The sequence below is a fragment of the Capsella rubella genome, unplaced genomic scaffold (assembly GCF_000375325.1).
Source record: "Capsella rubella cultivar Monte Gargano unplaced genomic scaffold, Caprub1_0 scaffold_1, whole genome shotgun sequence".
In the NCBI taxonomy this organism is placed as follows: domain Eukaryota; kingdom Viridiplantae; phylum Streptophyta; class Magnoliopsida; order Brassicales; family Brassicaceae; genus Capsella; species Capsella rubella.
This window is the reverse complement of record NW_006238923.1, coordinates 2,682,289-2,697,270: the sequence shown is the minus strand read 5'-3', so window position 1 is coordinate 2,697,270 and position 14,982 is coordinate 2,682,289. Positions and strand designations below refer to the sequence as shown.

At 37.6% G+C, this 14,982-nt stretch overlaps 5 protein-coding genes across 8 annotated transcripts; 2 read left to right on the top strand and 3 right to left on the bottom strand.

Moving 5' to 3' along the window:
• The first annotated feature begins 79 nt into the window (after positions 1-79).
• On the top strand, positions 80-1,477 carry LOC17900164 (U-box domain-containing protein 4). Its single transcript, XM_006304375.2, has one exon. It carries the CDS (start codon positions 364-366, stop codon positions 1,330-1,332), a length of 969 nt encoding a protein of 322 aa, XP_006304437.1. The 5' UTR covers positions 80-363; the 3' UTR covers positions 1,333-1,477.
• Positions 1,478-1,524: 47 nt separating this feature from the next.
• LOC17897151 lies at positions 1,525-3,019 on the bottom strand. 2 transcript variants are annotated; one of them, XM_006303449.2, is made up of 5 exons: positions 2,903-3,019; positions 2,568-2,743; positions 2,264-2,475; positions 1,905-2,169; positions 1,525-1,819 (listed from the first exon to the last, which is right to left on the bottom strand). In XM_006303449.2, exons 2-5 carry the CDS (start codon positions 2,724-2,726, stop codon positions 1,538-1,540), a joined length of 918 nt encoding a protein of 305 aa, XP_006303511.1. In that variant the 5' UTR covers positions 2,727-2,743; positions 2,903-3,019; the 3' UTR covers positions 1,525-1,537. The 2 variants fall into 2 exon arrangements, with proteins under 2 accessions (XP_006303511.1, XP_023644759.1); XM_023788991.1 differs by lacking the exon at positions 2,903-3,019 and having other exon boundaries at positions 2,264-2,483; positions 2,568-2,657.
• A 46-nt stretch (positions 3,020-3,065) lies between these two features.
• Positions 3,066-7,041, bottom strand: LOC17898049. 3 transcript variants are annotated; one of them, XM_023788989.1, is made up of 6 exons: positions 6,650-7,041; positions 6,171-6,508; positions 5,125-5,641; positions 4,880-4,993; positions 3,441-4,067; positions 3,066-3,214 (listed from the first exon to the last, which is right to left on the bottom strand). In XM_023788989.1, the coding sequence occupies exons 1-6, from the start codon at positions 7,016-7,018 to the stop codon at positions 3,095-3,097; spliced, it is 2,085 nt and encodes a 694-aa protein (XP_023644757.1). In that variant the 5' UTR covers positions 7,019-7,041; the 3' UTR covers positions 3,066-3,094. The 3 variants fall into 3 exon arrangements, with proteins under 3 accessions (XP_023644757.1, XP_023644756.1, XP_006306183.2); XM_023788988.1 differs by lacking the exon at positions 3,066-3,214 and having other exon boundaries at positions 3,365-4,067; XM_006306121.2 differs by lacking the exons at positions 3,066-3,214; positions 4,880-4,993 and having other exon boundaries at positions 3,365-4,067.
• A 1,619-nt stretch (positions 7,042-8,660) lies between these two features.
• Positions 8,661-11,649, top strand: LOC17900935 (zinc finger protein WIP3). Its single transcript, XM_006305185.2, has 2 exons — positions 8,661-9,327; positions 10,506-11,649. The coding sequence occupies exons 1-2, from the start codon at positions 8,713-8,715 to the stop codon at positions 10,929-10,931; spliced, it is 1,041 nt and encodes a 346-aa protein (XP_006305247.1). The 5' UTR covers positions 8,661-8,712; the 3' UTR covers positions 10,932-11,649.
• Positions 11,650-11,872: 223 nt separating this feature from the next.
• Positions 11,873-13,666, bottom strand: LOC17900344 (beta-1,6-galactosyltransferase GALT29A). Its single transcript, XM_006304934.2, has one exon. The coding sequence runs from the start codon at positions 13,275-13,277 to the stop codon at positions 12,087-12,089; it is 1,191 nt and encodes a 396-aa protein (XP_006304996.1). The 5' UTR covers positions 13,278-13,666; the 3' UTR covers positions 11,873-12,086.
• Between the last annotated feature and the right edge of the window lie 1,316 nt (positions 13,667-14,982).

Genomic DNA, 14,982 nt, shown 5'->3' with positions numbered 1-14,982 from the left:
CAGAACGACAAACGAAGCAATGACTGAAATTAACACGTAAAATCCATACAGGAGCATGAAATATTCAAAGTTTCTTGTAGAATCAACGTTTGACACAGTTTCCTGGATAAGTACATTTTAATAGAAAAAATACAAAAGTTGTAGCTTTTTCTTGACAAAAAGCAAAAAAAAGTTGGACCTTTTAATTCCTACCACTAATGAAATTAGTACGACTCTTTCGTTCTTAGTTTACTGTTTCAAGCTCTTTTAACACAAAACAAATTATTAGTTTAGTAGTACAAAGTCCGTTTTGTTAAAAAAAAGTCCAACTTCATCATCCAATAGAGAGAGAGATCATTTTTGAAGGTTCATCAGATCTTCTCAATGGAAACAGCAAAGCGTAGAACGATTTCCTCCATCGTCTCCAAGCTCAGCTCCGTCTCCGAACAAACCAGAGCCGCCGCTTTAGCTGAGCTCAGACTCATCTCTAAACAAGATCCTGATAGCCGCCTTATCATCGCCGACGCCGGAGCAATCCCGTACCTCGCCGAGACTCTCTACTCTTCGTCTCACTCTTCTCAAGAGAACGCCGCCGCGACTCTCTTCAACCTCTCCATCACCTCTCGCGAACCACTAATGTCCTCACGCGGTTTGCTCGACGCGCTTTCTCACGCGCTTCGTCATCACGACACCACCACCTCCCCCGCCGCGGTTCAGTCCTCCGCCGCCACGATTTACAGCCTCCTGATAGCCGAGGAGTCTTACCGTCCTATCATCGGATCCAAGCGCGATATCATCTTCTCTCTTATTCACATCATCAGATATCCAAATTCGCATCCCCGGTCGATCAAAGACTCCCTCAAGGCACTCTTCGCCATCGCTCTCTATCCGATGAACCGATCCACGATGATCTCTCTCGGCGCGATTCCGGCTCTCTTCTCGCTGATCGTGAAGGATTCGCGGTGCGGGGTCGTGGAAGACGCGACGGCGGTTATGGCGCAAGTCGCGGGGTGCGAAGAGAGTGAAGACGGGATGAGGAGGGTTTCAGGAGCCAACGTGCTCGCGGATCTGCTAGATCCTTGCACTGGTTCGTCCCTGCGGATCAAGGAGAACGCCGTTGGTGCTCTTTTGAATCTGGCGAGATGCGGAGGGGATGAAGCGAGGTCGGAAGTTGCGGCGGCGGTTGCGTCTGGCGCGGATGAAGGAGCCACGGAAGGGATCGTATACGTAGCTGAGAACGGTAGTGTGAAAGGAAGGAAGAAGGCGGTTGATCTGTTAAAGCTCGTTAATGGCGGCGATTCACGTTTTGACTATCTGATCAATGAAGAAAATCCAAATAGCAGAAGCATCTGATTTTAGTCTTACTAAATTTATCCATTCATTGATTCAAACACTTTCTACATTATCTTTATATATATATATTTGTATGTCATTACTGTACACTTTGAACATATTTTGTTTTCGTAAAATTGAATCATCAATCAAATACATTTTGATTTTGTACATGTGTTTCATGAGCATTTTCTTTTGTACATGTGTTTCATCAAATGGTGCGAGTTCAAGAATCCAAAAGTGCGCGTAGAATTGCATCGCAAATGCCATCGTAGTGCACGATCAGATGTCCTCCTTGCGGGATTTCGTGGTAGTTGATCAAGGGTTGATTCTGCAGTATGCATCTTTGAAGTTGAAATGGAACAACCTTGTCTTCCTTCCCATGCCAGATGTGAACGCAGCTCTCTTTGCTAATGCTTAGATCTGCGGGTTCGAAGTCCCATTGCCCGAAACAAGCCATGAAATCGTCCCTTAGCGTATCGAAAACATCTCTTTCCCGTAGCGAGTCCTATTTATATACCAAGTTATGTACCAAAATGATCAAACACTTCAAATTGGAATTCAAGTTAGATGGAGAAACCTAGGTAAGTGACCTTAGTAAGCATGGGAAAACCAGTAGTTCGCTTGAGCACCTCCATGTCATGGCTGTTGAAGTAGACCGGGTTGCTTTCGAGAACCGAACTAGTTGATGGGAAGAGCTTTTGAATAACCCACCAATGTAACAGTCCAGGTGCATATTTCGATATCCTTAAACCCCATTTGATAATACCTCTCCTGTAATCTTTCTTGATTAGCTTCGTAGGAAGCGAGGGCCACCGATAATTAACCACCGGAGCAACAAAAGCCACGCCGGATAACCTGCAAAGAAGACATAATATTCAACGGTTACTTAACTGTTCGTAACTTATTTAGCCTTGTCCTTAATTTTGGGTTTCAAGAATAGTTAAATTGCCTGTGAGGAATGTGTTTTAGGCAACCCCAAGTAGGGTAAGATCCCATGGAAATTCCAATTAGGTAAAACTTAGGTCCTAACTCCAACTGATCTGCAAGTTCAGCTATGTCATCAACTTCGCTTTGCAATGAACGTTTCGTGTTTGAATCCGATTCTCCATATCCAGAACGGTCGTAGAATAAAAAATACACCCCAAGCTCTTCTATTAGCTCCTGCAAAACTAAATCCAGATGAGATTTAAGGATATTTAAAACCAGAGGCTTGGAAACATCCAGGCAAGGTCCAAAGAGCATTTTTTTTTTACATTTGAGGAAGAGAAGTTCATATCTTTGGAGCTTCCAAAGCCATGAACAAGAATTATTTTGTATTTGGCCTCTTCCTTTGGAACTCCTCTTTCTCTATAAGCTAACAATCTCCCATCCCGAAGCTTAACCCTGTTTGAACTTGCAGAAGAATCCCCCATCAACCCTGATATAGTCACTACGAAAAGACGCAACTTTTTCCATTTTAGTGACTGATTTGCAATAATGTATATTTACCACACAAAATCAATTTGGGCATTGAAAGTGGCAAAAAAAGAACCAAGTTTCAGGTGATTTTTTACCAAAAAAAAAAAAAAAAAAAAGTTTCAGGAGATACCGACGGAGAAAATAATTGATTTTGAATCTGGAAGCAACACAGAAACGGTATCAATGGTGAAAAGCTGTAATCTTTATGTGCACTAGATGATTGATAAAAGGGATGGCCACTAGAAAAAAGCAGGTTCCTTGATGTATTTGAATTTGAAGGGAATAAAGAATTGAGCAAAATATTCCTCTTCTGATGCTTTGGCTAAACCCCATTCTTTAGAATTGTTTCCTGTAGCTGTCTACATTTACATCTATGTAAAACCTGAGACGCCACTGCCACTTTTACCAATCTCAGTCTTGTTTGATTCTCACACAAGTTAAACTTATTATATACACATGGAGAAACAGCATTTTCGAATATTCCTTATCCTAATCCTTGACGGTTCTATCCCCTAAATCTTGGATGCCACGTCAAATAACCAGTTTGAATTTGGAAGAGGTCATTTTCATATCAATCCCAAGAATAATAACTAGGCTTAAAAAGAATTTAAATAATATCACTGTAAAATACTTGAAAAAAAGAAACTGAACTGGATTTAAAATGCAACGTTGACCTCGTTTCGCTGGCTGGGCATGAGAACCAATAACCGGAGATGACCTTCTTGGCATAACTTGACAAGATTCCTATGTTGTGTAAGGATGGCATTACTGTTGCCTAACAAAACATGAGAAATAACGTAACTCTCTCCTTTCTCATTTGCAAATTGCCATTCCTTCACTGTCAAGTTAAAATAGTCTTTCCTTGTTGATACAGTTGCTTTCACCTCTACATACTCTTTCTTACCACCTCGGTTTTCGATTATTAGGTCGTAAGGTAACCCGGTTTCGCTCTGCTCATTAACCCATCTAACCCGAGCCTTCTTGCCATATTTTGCAGCAAAGTATCTGTAAGCAATTTCTTCACCTTTTCTACCAGTCTGTTGCGCTTGTGCAGCCCAAGGTGTGCCAGTGTGAAGCTGATGATCTCTTGCGCTGAAGTCCGTTGAGACATAATCATTCCATTCATGAACGATATTTCCTGATGTTGAGCCACTCTTCATGGACATAGGACGCGATGGGTTCGGCTTATTAGCTCTTGAACTTGTGCCTGCACAATCATCATATCCAGCAACCAAGTTTGTATCTGTGATCTCAGTCCGTATCTGTTTCTCAAGAGCCTCTGTTACAAGTTCCTTCTGATTACAAGGGGAGAGAAATAAAGTTACTACTCTACTACGGCACATCTGCAACTTTATCCTTCAGTAGAAGGAAATAATATGATCAAAGATATGAAAAAAAATATTCCCTGACTGAAATAGATTTCTCACTAAAACAAAGATATTAAAATTAAGACAATTCAGCACTTCTGGAACACAGAGCTAAAAGCTTTGGTACAAGACTCCAAACCAGGTATGAAAAATGCTACAAATAAGTCAAATTCAGGTGTTAAAAGAAATAGTAAGGGAATTTATTTCGTAAATGCAACCAGGTTTCAGTTTCAGACATTCTCTACAGGGAGACAGAATCTGCATCCTGGGATCTTGGAAGGTTTCCATTAATTTATTCAAGAAGAAACAGGGAGCCGAATTGTGGACTGGAGTTGACAAGGGGCACAACCTTTATCCTTTTTTCAGCCTGCCTCAGTGACATCGTGATGTGCACATGCAGAATCAAAGAGCAAAGCTGAACCAGGGAACTTTTTTACATTTGCTAACTCAACTCCAAGACTTTGCAACTGGGTGCTAAGTCTCAGTGCAAGAGCAGGGTGGCTTGAACCACACAAAACAAAAAGAGCACAAGAAGGAACAGCGGAAAAAAAAAAAAAAAAAAAAACAGCATAAACCCATGTATAGTTGTAAAAGTATGAATGAAAATGGTCTAGCTTTGAAATTCGGAAAATTTCAAAATTTGAAAAAGGAGGCGTCACAAACATGACCACTAACCCTTGAATTTGATATATATGCTCACTTCACACAGACCTAATTAGAAAATATGACCAACAACTCACAGCGACATGTAGTATTCCAACAAATGGAAATGATGACATCACTTTAGCTCTTTTAATATTAGCTTGTACTTCGGAACCACCTAGGTCGTAAGAAGACAATACTTTCTGGACAAACTACATGATTAAGAGAATATTAGAGAATAAAACATACAGCCTCAATTCCCTGTCAGATTCAAGCAAACAAAGATGATCTAATATAGAATTCAAACAGTCATCCAATCTCGATTTACTCAACATGGACTTACCATTGACATACTTAGCTCTTTACATGTATCTTTCCAAGTTGAAACGAACAGTCTCAAAGCTCCTTCAGAAAGTGTGAAATAAGCCTCATTGACACAGAAAACCTGCTTAGCATCAGAATCATCTGCCAATTTAGGTATCTTTTGTTTCGCATATCCTCTACGTAATTTACAGGGGTCTCTTCTAAGCAGTTTGGGAAAATCAGATATTTCATGAATGCGACTCTCAGCCTTTCTTTTCTTACTGGAGCTCCCAAGCTGCTTAATCTCTTCTGCAACAGATGGATATGAACAACTACTGAGATGGTCAGAACTATTATTTTTTTTGACCTCATAATCAGCACTATCATTGTCCTCCGAGCTCAATGAATTAAATCTTGTATGCTTGCCACAATAATCCTTATCTCGCTGTTGTATCTTTGGTGATAGGATGTGATACTTCTGATGCAGTTCAGTCAGCAAGATCTTCAATGTTTCACCTTCTTGTCTCTTTGCGTCTTGAATGAAAGTTACATACATCCTATAAAATGTAATAATCAAATATAATAAGCTATTGCAGTTTATACAATGAATGAGGTGAGAACATAATCTGGTGATCTCTTACAAAACCAGGTTCCTCGTGAAAAAGGAAGAAAGCAAACATATACAACCAATTGATACAATAAAATCCTAAGAGCACATCTCCTGAGGTAACAAATATAGACACTAATATGGAGATCTATAGCAACTTTTAACAGTGGTAAGACATATATGTGCGAAACCCAACTCCAATCAAACGACTAATCAACAAAAAATTAAATACTGTACATGATAAGACAAGTATAAAACCAGAGCACATCACTGATGTTCCAAACATCAATCTACTACTTGTAACCAAACTTCAATTTCTACAGACAATAAAAATCAACAAATCTCAGACATAGATAAACTATCACACTGATCATATAAAGTGCTGGATTTTTGAGAACAAAGCTATCTAACCAGCCTAATATCATCATACTAACTAACTCATAAGCAAGTTAAGATAACCCAAAGAAACAAAATCGTACCCAAAGCTTTGAATACGAACACCAAGCTTTTCCTTGCTTGTAACTGATTTTCTCGCAGCAACGAAATTCAAGAATTCATCGAGCTTAACATTGTCCATATCATAAGTGTTCAGATAGCTATCGAGAAAAGATATTATATCCTCACTAGTGATCCGAACTAGGCCAGTAGAAGCAGAGATGGATGGAAAATAGAGCAAGACAAGTGGATGCTGCAGCAAAGGTCCCAATCCCAGATCATCAAAACAACCAACGACCTCGTTTCGACATATTGCCACTTCCAGTTCATACAGGGTCACAATTTTTCTAGCCCCAACGTAGCAGTGAATGAACGCAATGATCTACAGGACATCAAGAGAACACATAATTCCTAAAGGTTTAATTAAGAAAAAGGAGACAACTTTGCAATAGGTAGGTTCTGTTTTGTTCTAAAAACACACAATTTCAAGGTGGCAATGTAGAAAAAGAAATTCAAACTTTACCTTGCCTTCAAGGTCCATAAGTTGGCGAAGTGAAGGAACATCTTGCAATTGCATCCCAAAGGAACGCCAAGAATCAACTCGAAGTTGTGCTTGAACCAATTGCCAAACTCTAGTCGAAGAAACGTTCTCTCCAGCAGCAACAAGCGATTTACGCGTCTTGCTGACTGCATTGTCAATTCGAATGACTTCAACATTACCGCCGGCGCCAAACTGCGGACGAGGGAAGTTGAGATTTTGCTGCTGGGTCTGGAATTTGTAATTTATGGGTTGATGGATACTGAAATTGGGAAACACGCGAGTCGCTTGAGGAACATATCCACCGTTCGCGGAGGCGCGTAGAGACCGCGAGCCGTCGCGATGTCCTTGCATTGGTCGGCCCCGGAAAAGCAACAAAAAAAAAAAAGTTATCGGAAAAGAACAGAAGAGGGTTTAAGCTCTGGTTTATATATACCTGCAACGTGACTCTAGTTCAGTCGGAGGCTTCAGCTTTGAAGGTTTAAGGTGAAACGTACCGGTTTAATTTAGGAATCTGGAATAGTTACTTGATTGCTAACTTAACCGGTATTGGTTAATAAAATAAAACAGTGCAATTTTTTTTAGTTAATTGTTTTCACTTAATTCCATTAAATTGTGCTATTATTTATTTATTGGTGATATTGGTCTAAGTGTATGTGGTTCACAAAACATGACCAGAAAAAAAGTATATACTACCGTATGTGAACCGGATGGCACGTAAACCATATAATTCGTAAATGAAAACGCACGGTTCAATAGTGTTAGCTATAATAATATCATTTTTTGAGGTTAGTATTCGTTTAGGCTCCACCACAACATTGACACATATATATATACATTGAATAAGCTTCTAGTTTCGACTCAAAATGACTACTGTACTCCAGTTTATTGTATAATCATATTTATACACTTTTTTTCTTTTCGAGTATTTTATTTCTTCATTTTTTTCTTTTCGAGTATTTTATTTCTTCAGGTATTGACTAATCTGCGGTTAACCTTAATATATTTTGTAACAAAAATTCTTGTGCCTATAGGTCAAACTCCACTATCTCTCTATCTCTTCCAAATCTTTACAACTACTAAAACTTCTTCTACATTTTAAAACCTTGAATCTAAAACTATATATTATCAATTAAAATTAGTTTTAGTAAACGAACATTAATTTCTGCAACTAGTCGTCTATGATTGCATTGATTAATCAATGCAATAAACCATAACAAATTCAATTAGAAACGAGATCATATAATGAAGCCATTGAAGGTAGTGGTTTCAGAGTTTTTAGCATATATTATCTTAAACAAAACGTAAATTATGGATTAGAGTCCTAGCTAGAAAAGTCTTGCCGTATGGGAATGATGTATACAAATATAACTTAATAAAAGTTCGGGTGATATCAAAAACGTCAATAAAAGTGAACGCGTGATTTTGTATCAGTTGTTGCTTTATATCATTTGTCCCTAAAAAGACGGCTAAAATGATGTTGAAATTGTTGTTTTAGTGCAATGATGAATTTTGTCTTCGCCGGTCTATATGCACTTAAAAGCCAATTATGACTATAAAATGATGAAATGATATCGTATTTGTTGGTATAAGTACGTTAGAATTTATTTAATATGTAATGGGAAAGGAAATGAGTGTAAAGACGAGTACGAGTCCTCTTAGGATTCTCTTTCATTGAAAAGCCTTGTGTGCTTGTGCGTTTCCTTTTCACTATGCGAAGTAAAAGACCCACCACATGAAGAAATTTACAACTCTTCTTTCCCCTTAGTGTAAACGCGTAGACACGTGCGAACGTCGACATATCTACGTAATACGTGTTGGGGTAGGAAGAAAAAAACAAAAACTTTACTGACCAAGATTTTGTATTCGAGAAAACAACAAAGAACCTATTTTGACGAACGGCTACGATACACATCAGGTAGCTAGCTAGGTTAATTTATAACCTTTTCCTACTACTAATCTTTACCCTTTTATCGTGGGGAGAGAGAGAGAGAGACGAGAGAGAGAGAAAGAGTGAGAGAGAGAGAGAGAGAGAGAGAGAGAGAGAGATGAGTTTGATGAATCCTTATGAGACGAAGTGTTTAGGTTTCGAATCCCCAAGCTTCATTGAATGGCTTAAACCTTCGTCTTCTTCTTCTTCTTGTCCTTCTGTATTATACCGTATGAAGACAAGAGATGCTATATCAAGATCCTCAAATCACCACCAGAGTCAGATGAACATGTTGGAACGATCTCTCTTCTTATACCAACCACAAGAACAACCGCTCAATACTTCTATCCAGTGCTTGCCTCTTCTAAACAAGCTCATGGAAAATAATAGTCGTCGTCAGACCTTGGAAGATATAAAAGAAGAGAGTAAGGATGATGTGGTTACTCTCCAAATCGGGTTCCCTGATTACCACCGTGGTAACTCGGTGGAGGATGAGTCTGATACAACTTCCGATCATCAGGAGAAACCGATCAAGAGAGAGATGGTAGAAGATGGCGTGGTGATGATGAACAAGAGGAGGAAGATGAAGTTTGATGCGGAGATGATTGATTCTGATATGGAAGTTTGTGGCAAGAGGTTTTGGATACCAAGCCCGGCTCAGATTCATGTCGGTCCAATGCAATTTGCTTGCTCTATTTGCAGCAAAACGTTCAATAGGTACAATAACATGCAGGTACGTCTTCTCCCTATATATATATCATCCTTAATTACTTATCCTATATAAATGATTTGTTAGCTATCTACGTTCATCTACAAATCTTGCATTATGTGTTAACCATCATCATTATATGTCATATTAATTAGCAAGAGAAACTAAAAACATTATTACTATGTCAACTTTACCTTTGCCTTTGTCCATTATTCATTGGGCATTTCATTAATTTACGGTTATTTTCCTAAATAAGCAAAAAAAAAAAACAACTGATCAAATTATATATTTTTTAGAGGAATAACATTTTTACATTCAATCGCAGCAACCAAAACTTTGTTTTTTTAATAATCTTAGTTTTTTATAAATACCATATTTCATAAAAAATAAATGATCATGTCTTCAGTAATGTGTTGCACTTTGTGAGTGTATATATCAAAGCAAACAATCAATAAGTTTTTATCATATACATTACCACCTACAATAGTTCCTTATATGGATCATACACTTCTTTTTGTACAATAATACTCGAAAATATATACTATCGTCTGTGTATTTTTTTCTAGATATTAATGGAACGAATATTTTACACTTGTAAATGAAAGATTTTAAACATTGATGACTTAATTATTACGATAATTAATCGCGGTTGGTGTATAATTCGTATAGTAGTAGATGTAATCAATTATGAGAAGGCTAATTGGGTGTATAAACTTCTGGATTAGTTGAGAAACCTTCAAAAATCTTTTGACTTTTCCATTGTTTGCCTTGCCTTTTGGTTGAAAAGCCAAAAAGCAAAAGAATAATCACGGAGTGGGATTTGGTAAAGTATAATTCAGCAAGAAACAAAAAAGGGGAGAAATTTTAAAAAAAAGCAATGATCATACTACTTTTACTGAATATATATGCAATCGATTACTCTACCTAATGAAGATCTCGCTAAAAAGCCTTCTAACTAAGTATGTCACTAGTTTCTATATTTTACTTAGGATTCCCTCCTCTCCCAAATTTTACTTTGGTCCAACTTTAATTCGAAATTAAAATATGTGTCATACCAACACTACCATATTTTTTTATGTACTGTAACATATAATAAGAATATTAATATGATATACAACAGAAATATTGAAACTTCGATAGAATTACTAGACACCGTTAACAGAATACTTATGTTGTAATGAATTAATGTATGCAAAACACAGATGCATATGTGGGGACATGGATCGGAGTTCAGAAAAGGGGCTGACTCGTTGAAGGGCACAACCCAACCTGCAGCCATCCTGCGGCTACCATGCTATTGTTGTGCAGAGGGATGCAAGAACAACATCAACCACCCACGGTCCAAGCCCTTGAAAGATTTCCGTACACTTCAGACACATTACAAACGTAAGCATGGCTCCAAGCCCTTCTCTTGCGGCAAATGTGGCAAAGCTTTGGCTGTCAAAGGTGACTGGAGGACTCACGAGAAAAACTGCGGAAAGCTTTGGTATTGTACGTGTGGATCAGATTTCAAGCACAAGAGGTCTCTCAAAGACCACATCAGGTCCTTCGGCAGTGGACATTCTCCTCACCCGTCTCTTTCGTTTGAGGGTTTTGAGGAGGATACAGAATGTGTCACCACAGAATGAGCATCATACACCGGATTGACTGTGGAATCATCGAGCGACCGGTAAGATCTGAATTTTCTAATGTTGCTTCAAAACTATCCGCCACAAAAACATCTCAAGTCTACCAAAGAATTTCTATCTTGGAAAAGGAGAAATTCTTTGTTAGACTCGATACATATCAAAATATAGAAAATTTACCAAATGATACTAACGAAGCAACATTATTAAATTTAGATCTTTTTATGGTGATATATATGGTTACGATAAGTCCACATGAAGCCTGGTGTTCGTCTTATAACGTCTTCCTTTTTTTTTTTTCTCTTAAGTTTGAGTATTGGTGTGTTGCGTACTATGCATGTGATATCATATATCATTAGGGTTCTTGGTTTTGGTTTGGTAGGGGATTTTTGCTACTAGGTAACCTTAAGAAAAGAGGTTTAATTATGCTCACCAACAAAAACTTCTCTTTTTTACGAGGGTTGTATTTGTTGGGGAGCATTTTGTGGCTTGTGTAAACCCCCTAGTTATCTTAGTGATTAGTAATTAAGTATGATCTCAGTCTTAATTAGGGTTTCCTTATTTAAAATAAGGGTGATTTATCGGTTCAAATTTTGTGAAGCACGTGAATTTTCTGTTTCTCTCTCAATGTAATTTTGTATTAGAAGAGAAAATTGGTGTGCTTCACTTCATTATATTGTACGCATTACGATAATCATCAAGTAAAGACTCTTTTTCATTACATATCATGTGCTTTTGATCTTCTTGCTGTTTACAAAGGATTCACGCTGTTGTGTTTTGTATGAATCAACGTACAATTCAAAACATATCTACGTACAAGAACAACTCTCTTTCCAAAGCATGTTTTTTTCAAGTTAAAATAACAAAAAGAATGATATTATATCTGGGCCGGCTCGTAAGACTTGACAAGTCATCTGAACGATTTTGACTTATATAGATGTGTAAATCGTCAAAATTTACTATATATATATATATCAATGTGTGACACCACAAAATTTTATAAAAATTGTAAAGAGCACTCACTCTTACCATTTGGGAAAGTGTTAGCAAAATCTTTGGGACTTGGACAAAACGACAGTGCAAACTCTAGCCAACAAGCTTCTTCGCTTGAAACAATAACAACTCTCTGACAAAACTCTTGATGGTATATATGTATATTCAATGGAAAACATGTAACAAAGGGATCTTGAATTCTTTAGGCAAGAATGGAATAGCCCTGGGATTGTTCTCCAGGTCGCGGTACAATCTATACTCTGCTTCATAGTCATGAAGCTTTAGCTCTGCTTTCTGATTAGTATGGTAATGGTGCTTGGTTGAATTCAACTTCCCAAACCCGAAAAGGCTAACTTTCTCACAAACTCCCACGGCAAGCATCACAGCCTGCATACCAGACGAGTAGTGAAACAACGAGCCTTCATGACCTTTACTCCAATCTACAAACCCTTCTGCTTTCTTCTCTTCCAAGAACTTCTTGACCGAGTAATACTTCACTATTCTAGCACACAGGACATCGAATCTCGGATCAGTGATGATCAGAGGAGCTCGATGCGAGGGTTTGCAAACAGTATAATCCAAAACGTGAATCGGTTGGCAAATGTACATCACAATAGGCACTGTTTCTCCATACGGATGACAATAACAACTCTCCCTTCTCCCACACTGATGCAAAATGTTACTATTTATGAAAGATATACTCGTTTTCGATCCGACCTTCTTCTCAAACCTCTCTGTTTTCGCATTGTTCAACCGAATTACAATCTCATGCTTATCAATGAGATCTCCGTATTGGCTATTCAGCAATGTGCCGCTATTCCCAACCACTGCACAGGATGAGTATCTTTTACTCGAAACCGAAACAGCACCATTGTGGGAATCAATCGGATTCTTGACTAATCTGATCAAATCTAACATGATTTTAGGTTCATAAGCTCTTCTACGAGCCCAAAGGTGTAGATTTCTCTTGAACTCTGACCAGTAACGGTAAACCTGAGGGGAACGAAGCCTTACCGGAAATTTGGAAGCAATGTCTCTGCTCCCATGGCGATGTTGTTGTTCGCTCGGTCTTGACATGGAGCTGAAATGGCGGCGATGGCTTCTCCGAGTGTTGTCGTAATCTGAAATCAGATCGACCTCTTGCTTGAACTTGGGTTCGCCGAGATCAATGGCGGCGAATTCGAGCAACGTCTCGTTGAATACAATCTCTTCAGCCATGAGTCCGGAGTTACCGAGCTCGGCGATGGCGGAAGCGAAGGAGAAGCTACTCCGGCGAATCGCCACCCTGCAAATGAGCGTGGCGGCGAAGAAGGCGAAGAGGAGAGCACTAAAGAGAGGCCTAACGGATCGTTTCATCGGCTCCCAGAGAGATACGGAAACGTCGGGAAGCTCAAACCCCCAAAAATCGGCGGCGCGGGTCGGATCTTGAAGTCGGATCCATGGACGGGTAAAAGCAAAGGAAGGCCAGAGACTTTATTTAGAAAGCTATGATCAGAGAGTTGAGGGAACGCTACTTGAAAGAATCTAATAAGATATGGTTGGAGACTCCATAACAGAACGTGAAGAAGAAGAGGAGGGTGGATAGTGTGAAACTGAAGTCAAGGAGACGACATTGACATTGACATTGACATTGTTGCTTAGAAAAGAAAAGAGAAGTGTGAGATATGGGGAAAGAAAGCCCTTATTAAATGGAGGAGATCTAAAGAAGAGATATAGATCCAATTCAACTAACATTAAACAAATCATTCAATTACTCCTCCTTTCCCTTTTTTGTAAGTTACAGTCATGTTGGGGGAGACTGGAGAGAGAGTGGTATAGTTTCATTGTTTTTGTAAGTGGGGAATTAATGATGTCACAAATCAAATACTAGTTTATTTCTGCTTTGGGAAACCATTCTATTATTATTATTGTGAAATTGTGGTTAGGGTGTTATTCTCTTTTAGGGCCTTGAATGGCGTAGCAGATTAAAAGCAGATGGTACGCATAACGGGTGAACTGCTTTTTTTTCACCATTCACCACTATTTTATATTTAAACGAATTTTATTAAAAAATAAATAAAAATTAAATATGATATGCAGGCAGATCATAATTACAAAGGAAAAATAATGATCTGCTAACACTTCATTTTTGATGCGTATCATGTCTGAACTGCTTTTTTATTTAATATTTTATTAAATAAATAATGTTGTAATAATAAACACACATATATATATATATATATATATATTTAATATACCACTCTAAAAATTATTTGTTAAAAATTCAAAAAAAACAACTTAAATTCATAAAGTTAATATATTCTGTTTAAATCACAAAGTTTTCATAATAAATAATTCAAAGTTTTCTTACAATTGTTAGTTTAACTATATTTTTTGCTCCACTATTCTAAGTTTTCTTATAAATATTTCTTTAAAGATTTTTTTTTTATTATCATAGTTTACTAATTTAATGCATCACAAATATTGTACTTATTAATTTTATTTTCATGATTATTATACACCACGTATGTTGTAACATAATGTTATTATATTATATATTGTAAATATTAGTTTTAATTTAACCCATCTCAAAAATTCTCTTAAATTAATAACATTAAATGTTTACAAATTTACAATATAAAATTCAAAATAAAGTAATTTCTCATCATTATTATGATTTTCATATATAAAAAATTCAATAAAATCAATATTTTTAAAATCTACACCTATTTGATTGGTTTTCACCATTTAATTTATACTTTGTAGCGGTCAAACCACTTGATCTGCACTTATACCGCCAAATCTGTTTGATCTGCTTTTGTTCTCCTTGATCTGCTTGAACCGCTTGATCTGCACTGCTTGATACGCTTTCTCCATTCGAAGCCTAGGTAGTTAAATAGAGTGAGCTGTCCAATTAGGTTTTTTGTCTACGTCCTTCGCCAAACCTCATTTAAAGTCCATTGATTGAATGATGCTTTTAAACCCTTTTTTGGGCTTTCTTCGTGGTGCCGTGCAAACCACTCTGATGCGGCTAGCCCTGTATGTATATATAAGCCCACCAAACATCATTTATTCCAAATTT